At 39.7% G+C, this 11,820-nt stretch overlaps 1 protein-coding gene across 5 annotated transcripts in view; it reads right to left on the bottom strand.

Annotated features, from left to right (window-relative positions):
- Positions 1 to 7,455: 7,455 nt before the first annotated feature.
- PIP5K1B (phosphatidylinositol-4-phosphate 5-kinase type 1 beta) overlaps positions 7,456 to 11,820 on the bottom strand; it is a 122,685-nt gene continuing 118,320 nt past the window's right edge. For all 5 annotated transcript variants that reach the window (XM_040580246.1, XM_040580245.1, XM_040580248.1 and 2 more), the window contains one exon: positions 7,456 to 8,197. In XM_040580246.1, the coding sequence (XP_040436180.1) occupies positions 8,195 to 8,197 (3 nt within the window). In that variant the 3' untranslated portion in view covers positions 7,456 to 8,194. The remainder of the gene's footprint in view (positions 8,198 to 11,820) is intronic.

Here is an 11,820-nt window from a genome sequence, read left to right as displayed (position 1 = left end):
GCGGGGGCAGTGCCGGCGCCGCGGCGGGAGGCAGGGCCCCGAGCGGCGGGGCTCCGTGCCCTTCCCGGCCGGAGGCGGGGCTCACCAGCGGGCCGCGGCCTCCGGGCTTGGGCGCGTCAGGGAGCTGGCGAGCTGCTCCTGCGGGCTGCCGGGGAGGGGAGCGGCGTGTGTCCCCCCGCCCCGGGCCCTGCTGCTTCGGCCCGGGTACAGCCCGGCCGGATTACGTGTGGGGAAGAACAGAAAAACACATCCAGAACTTTGGCAACATCCTGATACAGGAGCTGTACATCACTCGTCTCGCCCCAAATCCCAGCCCTTGAGAACCGATTCATACTGCACAATCTAACTGTGCAAACGGATGCCCTGGCCAAGCCGCTCCAGTCGGGATGGAAAAGCTCCGTTTCCAGTTGCGGCCGTTCCAAAGATGGCTTTACAGAATCGGCTGGCACTAGATTTACTTTTGCTACATGAACATGGACTTTGCAGTTTCCTAGATCTTAAAAATAATGGTGGTTGCATATAAATTGCTAACATTACAGACAATTAGATAAACAACTGGATCAAATTAACCAAACAGCCAAAACAAGCTGTGATTTAAGAAACAGTATGGAAAGTGGCTGGTTGAACAAAATTCTCCACAATTAGCTTTTTCTTTGATTGGGTGGTTACAAAGTTTATTGCAAGATCTCATCACGCTTATGTTGTTAATTGTAGTATTTTGCATTATGCTTGGATGTATGAAAACCTTAATAACACAGTCTCTGTCCCAACAGTCACAACACATAATGATGGGATTAGAAAGAAAGGATATGTAAAGACATTGAAATAAAAGAAAGAAAGAATAAGACTAATGGGATAGATCAGAAAAAATATATCTAAGTCTCAAAGGGGAGAACTAATGACAAATGGCCAAAAGAGGAAGGTGAAATAACCCAAGGGACTGATAAGGCTAACAGAATAAAGTCAGAACACAGACATACTGACCCTGAAGAGTCTAACAGAATGCGGGTACCGTGACGCTGAGGAGTCAACATTGTGGAACTAGGATAGGAAAAACATTTGCTGACCCTCTAATTACTGAGACAAAAAAAGCAACTATCCTCATTATATTATAATGACAAAAATCACTTCCCTTGAAGCAGAAACTTTAAAAAGGTACACACACCCTCAACCTCTGGAGCATCCATATTGTATATAATACAGAGTTACAGCCAATCTTATTTTACAATGACTAACTCCTCTGTGTGTCAAACTGTACATAAACCTCCTAGAAGCAAAGGTGTGCTAGCTTTGCGGATTTACCACCTAGCACCCATCTCCGTGCAGACATGAAATAAACAAATGTCTTGACTCTGTGTGTTTATTGGCTTTTTGCTCACCGGGTGAAGAACTCTCATTCTGGGACAGCACTACTATTCTCAGACAGGGAATAGTTGCTCATGGGTGGATCTTTGTAGGCACCTGCTCAGGCAAAGTGATCTTGCTGGGTAGATTTACAAGGAGCTGGAGCCTGGAAAGGACAGAAATTTCAAGCAATGCTACCCAGTCCACCACTTAAAAAAAAGAAAAAGCCCAAGCAGGGCAAAGCAAAGTTGCTATTTATTTCTACCTTGCAAGGACTGGCGGTTTTAACATACAGGCAGTTCCTATACACCACAGGTGCCTGGCAGCATTTTAATTTCAGCAGCCTGAGCTACAAAGGATACTAGTTTGAAATTTAAAGTGTGCTGTAATTGCAGTAATTGCCTAAGATGTACAGTAAGAATCCACTTCCTGTAGTTGTGCTGTTCTGTTGTTATTGTCCTCTGACAAATTTTCCAAGTAGTTATCTATAGCTTTTCTGGACCTAAGCAGTAATGGAGAGGGATTCCCCCATTCTTGACTATTTAGGACAAGAACCGTAGGACCCACTGGCAGTACAGAGAGGGAGCACTGGGACAAGGACCAGGGCTAGTATCTTGGGTTTAGACTTTATAACAGTCCAGCTGGACAATGGATTCACACCCCAAAACTGGAGTAGCTGCAAGTCACTCAAAAAAAACCCTGTTGAGATTCCAGTTCCCATTAACTGCAGTTAATTAATTCCGGGTAACTGCACTGATGTGAGCTGCTTATATGGACCACTTGAGATGCAAATCACTGGTTTGTCCAGGAGCTGTTTTGGCTGTGTGAATACCTGAGTCCAAGGAAAGGTCCATTATCAGAATATAGCATCTACTCAGGGACCCATTCTAGGACAGTACTTTCTGTGACAGCAAGTATTCTGATCCATTACCTCCTGTACGGAAAATGTTACCCTGAGTCAGTAAACAGAAAATATAGCACATCATTTATCACACCTGACATATGTTTGACAGAACTTCTGATGGTGTGTTTCAGAAAGCAGTGAGGAAGAAGGGAATTTTTATGTAGGTGGCTGGCCAAGTGCATTCTGAGTTATTTAAATGCTGGTGGTATTGTGTTATTAATGATACGTGAAGATGTCAAGAATCTCATCAACAAGACATTTTTTATTGTTCTTTAAACTGAAAAAATAAAATAGGCTTTTTAAAAAAATGCATTTTCTGTAGGAACACAGACACATTTCATTTGAGTACCTTCCACAGGACAGGACTGAAAGATTCAACAGTTGCAAGTAAAATCATAAATATGTAAAGCATACAAATATTAAGAAGCTTACCACTGGTTACTGTGTGATGTATAATTTCTAAAACTCTCACTCAAGTAAGCAGCTGGCATCTTGCAATGCTTTAGGGAATATGTTGTCAAGTTTCTCACCACGAATTGTATTATTTTTTTCTTTAAGCTGAAATTGTTTTCTACCACACAAGAGGCAAAAGCCTGGACAATTCAAGTTGGTTGTGCAAATTTCAACTGAGACTTTGATGTCTGTTGTAGTTAAAGAGTTCTCTGTACTAAACCATATTATCTAGCTTGGTCAGCCTCTTGGCTTTTTCTAGCAGAGTCCTCTGTGTTTCTTTGCTATCTGTATCTTCCCTCAGACCTTGCATGGGTCTGTGTTCTTTCTTGCTGCATTTGGTGAGGGAAGTTTTTATACATCAAGCCAATAAAAGATACTCTCTAGTTCCTTGAAGACCAGCCCACATTCTTATCACTACTTGAAGGAACGAGTCATCTTTTTGCAGCTGTAATGGTCTACAAACTGAGATAAGGCCTGTAAGGAAAAATAGCTTTTATCAGACCACAGAATACATTAGTGAAGCAAACAATTCCTTTTTCATACCTTGGTGGGGAGAGGGGAAAGCAGCTGGAAGAATGGAGGAATGCCTGTTCTTTTATGCAGCATTTGATCTAATAAAAGATGATGCTTATTTACATTCCTATGAGAAGAGTATGAAAAGATATTTTCTGGTATTATCCACAAAGTTCCATAGTGATTTTCCTCTAATCATTCAAGGTCATATGCAACAACTCTCACTAGGAAATGTTCATCTCTTTCTAATTTAATGACAGATCAATGAATTTGTGTAGATTAAATATTTTCTCTGGTATTAGATTTCACTTACCAAATATTTTACAAGATTTTCAACAGTGTTCAAGTTAACAAACTTCACACTACCAGCCAGGATCATTCACATGACTTCAAAAGGGCCTGAGTTAGGGGTTAGCAATTTAAACAGATTTCTTAATGTTTTTCATCTTGATTCTCATCCCTTCAGTAAATGTTGTTCATACTACAGCACTTTGGTATCAACATCTTTTTAGGCTGGTGTAAAATAACTGTGAAGTAGTTCCAGATGCAAAATCACTGCAGGGTCAGGCCCCATGCCTTCAGTCTGGAAAAAGCTGGTATCTTTCTTGTTGCAAGCAAGTGCATGTGTCATGTTAAGAAGGGGGGGTTCCTCAAACCCTTTATATTTGATCAGCCTATCATTTTCCCAAGAAAGACAAAACCTTTGTGTCCGACCAGCCTGTCCACTACCTGCATTTTGACAGCCCAGTGTTTCGGAGGGTGATTTGACTGACCTATTCAGGGACTGCCACTGACAGTGTCGCTGAGCCAAACCCCTTACAACAACGTCTCAAGTCTCCAGAGATTTATACAAAATGAACTTCAGCTGAAGACTTTTATTATACAAAATACAAGTTTGTGACAGAATAAGGTTCAAATACTGCTGGCGATAATATACTGACTGCAAAGCAAGCTTTAAACAACACAATAACAGCTAGCGTGAAGCTAGTCATGAAGTTCTTACCCAATAGGCATGTCTATGGAGGAGAAGACAGGTTCAGCCTGTTGACTGATCCCAGAAGTTAGGATGGAGTCTTCCCTAACCTTTTCCCTCCTGTGCTCACTTTTTATACTTCGTAATATATTGCATATTCATTATCATACAAAGGATTGGTTAAAAGTTTCTTGCTTTTAATGGAAATTAATATGCATCCTCAGATAGCACTGCTAAAGTTTTTCACTATCTACACATGCTCTCCAAGCAGGGTTTTGTTCTTTTTCATGGGGGTCTATTTGAACTGGAGGTTGTGATCTCTCACTGCCACTATTACCTTTGTCCTACTTTCACCTTATCAGCTTGGCCAGAACTTTCTCACTTGGAGGCTTCTTTCTGCGTAATTTACATAATGGTTTCTTTTCCCCCCCATCTGTTCTTTGTCTCCCTAGGCTGACTCCCTTGATTAGAAGTCCTTTTATTCCTCAGCTTTGACAACCTTAGAAGGTGGGTCAGCTAGACTTAAACTTTCTGCACAGAAATGTTTAACATATAAACAATTTGGGAGTGTAGACAACAATTCCACCCCGTCCACCCCCCCCCACACACACCCTGCTCCGTCCCCTTTTGGACTTAATTTCAGTTCAAGACCAGTTCATTTTCTTTACATTTAGGTGGAGCCTGAGTGATTCTAGTCATATGTATTTTTGTTACTGATTGGTATCACATGGCCAGTGAGGTGTAGTAGTACCTTGACAGCAGGTAACTTTGAGATGGAGGTGTGTGTTAGTGTTACAGTGAGATCATCTCATTGAAGGAAAGCAATTTTGCCATAATTGTTGGCTCAGCAGCGAACATCTTCTCATCTTATTGGCTGTGTGGTACCACCAGGTTCCCATTCCTGCAAGGAGTGCAACAGATCCTGGTCGCAGGTCTCCGCTCCACGCTCCACTACTCCTATCAGCTGCAGAGAGTACAACAGAGCCTGGCCACAGTGTCTCCACCCCACTCCATCCTCCCTTACTATCAGCATGTGCCAAGATGGCAAGATGTATCACTTAAGGAGCCGTGGTAAAGCAGATTTTGTGCATGTCAACCATCCTGAAAGCAGTAACTGTATTTTACTCTAAAAAAGCTTTCTGTAATACTACACGTCCGTTAGGTCCCAGTTCTCTCTAATTCCCCTGCCAAAGTAATTTTCCCACAGCATGCACCACTGGAAATGGGCCAGCAAATAGCTTCTATGAAGAACAGGTGGAGTGCACTACTGATTACTCTTTTATCACTGTCTAGTATCAAGGGTTTGTGAAGACAGCATGGAGTTACATGAAACTAAACTGCCTGAAGTATAAGCAAAGTCAAGAAGAAAGCAGTTCTTGGGATAGGTGCTAGCATTTTCAAACCACTGAATTCTAGTACAAGGACATGAAGTTGTTTATTTTTTTAAGCTGAGGACAACTATTAAGTGCTACCACCAAAGGCAAAGCTCACCCTCTGAATGTCATATGACTAAGTCACAGGGTCAGATACACACATTTGGAGTTACTCCCTACCTTCCTCTAAGCAGACATTAACTTGTGCTTTTTCCTTCCGGGCAGCTTGCAAGGCCAGAGTATTCAGATACCACTGCACCCAAATCGCCCACCTTTGTGACCTAATTCTTCAAATTTTGCTCCCTGTGGTGAGTTCCATCTATTTAGACCTGGAGAAATAGACCAATACGTTACTTTAACACCCCAAGGATTTAATTATGCCTTCTGTATATATTTTATTTTTACTTGACATGCACTGCCTTATCAGCTTTATGGATATGTTTAAATGTCTTCACATTTTCATCAAAGTGCTACCAATGCAAAACATGAATGCAAGATGAAGAGAAACTAAATCCTTAGTCATGAAACATACACATACTTACAAGCTCCTGTACTCTTTGATGTTTAAAGCTTTATACCATTTCATGTGTTAGAGAAATAAATGGGTTCCAAGTTGCTGGTCATTAACATTGCTTAGCTGCCAGGCAGTCACAGAAAAAAAATAAATAAAATTTGAAGTGCACATGCTTTAGAGAAGGTTTTCGTAGTAGACTCCATAATCTATACAGGATCTCCTTTTGCAAGTGTTAAATGACTGTTTTCATTTATAAATGACTGTGTTGAAGGGTTGTACACAAAGGATGGCTCAGTCTCTGAACTGTTTAGTATAGACAGAATTGTTGCAGTTAAGTTGTGTCCCCTCTGGAGTCTTAAGGACAAGTGATTCAGACACTACAGCCTGCTAGGTAATGGGGGAAAGGTGACATGTATGTGCTTTATGAAGGTTAATCTGGGTTTAAATTACAAAATGTCAGTTTTTTTCCCCAAATAACACTAGTCAGAAATATCTACTTTGCACAGAGACACATTCTAAATATGCTATATACTGTGCATGAAGGAGCAGATGCTTCACACAGCCATGCAAAATGTCTTTGCTCACAGAGCGTGCAAGTTGGTCTCTTGCATTTCTAGAAGGAATGGTGCAAAAGAAGTACTTTCTGGGGATTAAGCAATCTAATTTTAAAGCCTGCAAAAGAGGTAATCATGAGACATAGGCTCCAAGTTAAGCCACAGGCTCTACATGCTTAGAGAGAAAAACCCCCACATCTTTCAATTTCCCTATCCTGTGCATAATTAAGGAATAATACCCTCCTCCTTGTCAGGGTTATATGATTACATCAAAGTGGAAAAAAAATCCCACAACAAAACCTTGAATGAAAATTATTCAGAAGTACAAAGCATAATTCTAGGAATTAAAAGTGCCAAATTCTGGTTTTGCCAAGGCAGCAGGTTTGCTATACTTACTCCTAGAATAAATGTTACTACCAGTAACTTTCATAAACTTTCAAAATGACACCTGTGTAGTTTTTAAATACACCGCCACATCAAAGCATGAAATCTTGGATTGATGGCCACTGGTGTTTGGGATTATCTCTCTGATGCTAGGGAAATTAAGGAAGCAGAACAGTTTCTAGTTATCTTAAAATGATTGCCCATACTGAAAAACCTAAAATGCCTTTATGAAGCAACGCCTGTTGAGTATGTTCCTTTGCCTTTCCTACCCTAATTTCAAGATTCCCCTGTTCACTGTAGACGTGGTAGAAGAAAAAGGCAGATGCCATGTTACAGAGTTGTTGTCATATCTCTTGAGATGCCTCTCAAGACCATCTCATGAAGGCAGAGAAATACCAGAACAGTAAGTCCTGTACAGATCAAGAGCAGATAGACAGCTGTGATAGTCTTGAGAACAATGTATTTTATTCATCAATAAAACTATACTTTACAGTAGTATTTGCTAAATAAATTATATAATTTCTCTTTTACAAGAAATAAACTAAAATCAAAAATATTTCAAAGACAATATATATACACAACATAAGGCCTTGTTATAAATAACATTTTTTCCTCCTTTTCACCAACAGCAAAAATATCTTTATAGGCTCATTTCCACATAGTATGTGCAGAGGTTTACCCTAACCCTTGTATGACATCAATTCCAGTTTCCACTGATGTGGACCTAAGTGATTAGAACTGAAGAGTCAAAACAAATGAGATTAATTTTATTCACCACTGTGCTTAGTTTTAAGTAGGTAAAGCAGATAATAATGTTGCTTATGCATAGTTACCGAATGCATGCAATCAAACTACTAGAGAGCTCGTAAGAAAATATCAGTTTCAAGTCCAAAAAAGTTGATTGGCAATACAGTAGAAAGCAGCCTGAATACACAGTTCTTCACAGTTCAGCAAGCAACGCCTGATGATAGCAGAGTGTGGAATGTTTCACATCGTTTTTGCCAAGTCCATCAATCCTTTGTATGGTTCAAAGGTCCTGACACTTCTTAGAACAAGTTCAGTTGATTATTACTCTTTGTCTATTAGGCTTAGCAAATTCCTCCTTCTTAAATGAGGAGTGCAGAAAGTGCTCTTCATTAACGACGGTCACTTCTCTCAGTTTTAGTCTTCGTGTATTCTTTGTTACTGGGAATACAGAAATGACAAGTGAAGTCAAGACTTGTGTGTGTTTGTTTTCTTACATAATTATAAACAGGTAACATCTTTCCTCCCCTAAACAGGCTGCAGCACAGTTTGCTGGCGATTATTTTCTTATCTTTCCCCCTAACCAAAAGCATTGGTCCTTTTTCTTGTACAATGGCTAGCTCCTATGGTTTTGCAGACATTGCAGTATGCTTACGTTACATGAAACAGAACCACTTGCTGCTGCAAATCTGGACATCAGAGAAGGCAGTCCAAAATGAGAGTGCTCAGCAGGTCACAACAGCTTTTATTACCCTGCACAACTGACTGGGGCCTTTGCTACTTAAAACTGTTAGAGGAAAACTGGCAGTCTTCATACAACATGTATAAAAGTCCTGTTAGCTTTTGCATGATACCCTTCCCCAGCTGAAAAAATCATACCTATCCAGCTGATGTTGCATAGCAATCATTCTATTTCACAAAAAAAAAAAAATATTTACTTAATCATGTTAATGATTTAGTTTTCTACAGTATTTTCTACAGAATCAGCAGTTACATAAGAGAAATAGTTGATCACTTCTTAGCATCTCTGTGGAGTCAGGGATCAACTGAAGACAAACTGTTCTCTTCCGAACGCCTTATTCCTATGACACAAACTAAGGATAAACTGACAGCTAAACAAACTATTGCAGTAAATAGAGTGCATCTCAGATCATGCAGCCAACATGGAGTAGGGCACTAAGCCAAAACAAAGACATTTGTAGTTACCTTACTCTAAAACCTTATTACAAGATATAACAAAGGCATAATTCCCATTTATTAAACAGAATTTTAAGGTCACCTTTATATTGTACTTTTCAATACAAACATTTAATTAACCTTTAAATAGTTCAACAACAATCTAATCTTGACTATGAACAACAACAAAAAATCTCCACAGGCATTTTTAAAGCTTATCTTAGAAAAAGGTAACCAGTAGATTTAAATCAATATTTTAGTTATGACTTCTAGCGCTAGACCTTGAACCTTGAAGAATGGTATTTCAGTATTGTGCTGTGGCAACCTTTAAACCTATTACTTTATTGTGCACCAGTGTTAGGGTGTTCATAATCACTGATGCTAGTGAGCACAGTGCTAATTTCTCAGAGGCTGTTCTCTCTTCTCTAGATAGCTGTGGTCTGGCAATGAAAGTCTATCTACTGCCATATTAGCACCTGAATGTGCTAAGGGAATAGAGTAGTATGTACTTACAGGACGCAGAACAATTTAATATGTAAAGCAAAATTGTTGGAGAAGTGAGTGAAATTGAAGACCGTGATATTTTAAAAAGAATATGACATAAAGCTAACAAGGATTTAAAAAAAAATAAAATTTAAGAAGCAGTTTGGCAGAAAAAGTTGAAAAATGCTAGTACTGATAAACAAAATTCTGTTTTATGAAGCCAAGATAAAATAGTCAAAATTTTCACTAGCACCATCTAGTTTCTGGCTGAAAGCTCAGCTCTGAATGACTTCAGATCCATTTTTGATAGATAAAATGGTCACTTAGCGCAACTAGAGACCCTCTGGCCTTACCACTACTTTTCACTCTCTAAGGAGACTAGTAGTATTACTGACGCTAGCTTTGTGCTACTCCTCTAATTTCATAATGCAATTGTGATTAGCTTATTCTTGTTCCCTTTGCTCTGATACTTCCAAAGCATTTCAGAGGGATCAGCAATGGAAAAAAACATCAGCAAAATTTGCATAACACAATCGGAGAAACAGACCTGACAGAAACACATAGCAACTGCTAACTGGGTGAGTCAGTCACAGAAATGCTGTTTGTGGTACTGATGCCATTTTAAGGAGGTTGGATTTTCAGATAGTTTATCTTTCTGTCAGGTCCAGTCCAGTTCTGTGCAGATTTTTCTGGAAAAAACTCCCATCTATTTCAAGGCACAGGGCATGATCTTCTAAGCAACTCTGTACCCACTGCACAACTTCTGGCGTTACTTTGACTACAGATAAAAGAAACATAGAGCCTGAGTTCGCCCATAGCAATTGGGTCTGAAATGATAAATAATGGACAAATGACACTACAGAATGCATTCCTGAATCACTGTCTGAATGATATATACCCACACTGTGTGTATAGTGGATTTACAATGTTTGAACCTACTTGAGGCTTTTTGTATCAGAGCATTTTTGTGCTCCAGTTCTCTTTTCATGGCTTTGTTTTTGAGCTGATTGATTTCCTCATATGGTGCATGAAAAGCCCTGGGCATGAGAATGTGTAATTTAGTGACAATACGTGCTGGCATTTTAGCACTTGGCTTAGTCAGGTGATGTATCACTTGTAATCTGAAATTGTACCTTTTTAATCTAATCAAGTGCAGAATTCCCGTGTCTGATTTTCATGCCGGGGCGACTGAAATGTTGCTGTTACTTTGCTTCCTACATAACACTGCTTCTGCAAGAACACCTCTGCCAAACTGCGTTCATGTGCTAGGTTGTTTCACCTCACACCAGGTTTCAGTTTTTTAAGAGACACAGGCCTCTTTTTCCTCTCCTTTTAAGATCATGGATGGATACAGGGATAAGATAAGATAATACAAAGGAGCAGTTTCTGATTAAAACAAGTAGGTTTGCCCCCTTCAGCCTTAATTAAACAGGATTCTGCTCTGAGGAAAGACTGCTTGATTGGTTCCAGTAAGAGCACCTAACATTGTAAAAGATTATTCTGCTCTCAGGGAAAGGAAGGGTGTCTGTAAGGGAGGAGGCCTGAATTCCCTTCTCATAGTCCCGTGTTTTTCCATCAGTATCTTCAGTGGAAACAGGCAGAGAAACTGAAGCCTCCAGAAAGACAGCAGCACATCAGAATTTGAGGTATGCAGCATTAAGCTTGTTTTTACTTGTACCCTGCCTGGGAACTGCTTTAATTTCAGCTGCGCTTGTTATTACTCCACAACAGCACCCTGAAGAAAACTACAACATGATTAGAATTGAATTAAATGTTACGAAAGACCAAGAAGTAAAATATTTCTGATCAAAAAACAAGCACCTCATCAAGAAGTTACAGTGGAAGTACAATCCCCTAGCCAAAGCTGAATCTGACTAGGATGCTTCTTTCAGTCAAAGCCAGGTGGGAATTTTCTTCTCTGAAAGAAGAGTATATTCTAAAAGAAAAACCTTAGGGTGATAAACTAAAAATAGCTGAACAGGCGAATATATTTGTACGAGAAACTAACCATGAAGATGAGGAGCTAACCAGTAACCTGGCATTTGACAGGGCTTGAATATGAACTGGGAAACGCTCAAAGAGACAGGCCTTAATACAGAACTATGCGAGTGAGAACAGAAGAAAAGAGGAAGAGCACTGAAGAGCAAGAAAAGCCAGACAGTTTTGACACTTTATAAACAGGCATTTTATAGACCAATATTGGTAGATCTGCTTATCTATGCATCTACTGCTGATTTGAAATATAAAATCAATCTCCAGCTATGTTTTAAGACTTCAAAAACCTATAATAAAATTGGCATTTGGGCTTAACCCACGATGTAAGTAATTATAAATGTAACAACATTATCTATGCAATTAATCTGACACAGATCACAGCTACACTAACCAGCAAGCCCAGCTACACT

The sequence above is a fragment of the Falco naumanni genome, chromosome Z (assembly GCF_017639655.2).
Source record: "Falco naumanni isolate bFalNau1 chromosome Z, bFalNau1.pat, whole genome shotgun sequence".
Classification (NCBI taxonomy): Eukaryota; Metazoa; Chordata; class Aves; order Falconiformes; family Falconidae; genus Falco; species Falco naumanni.
This window is presented reverse-complemented; position numbering and strand designations above follow the sequence as displayed.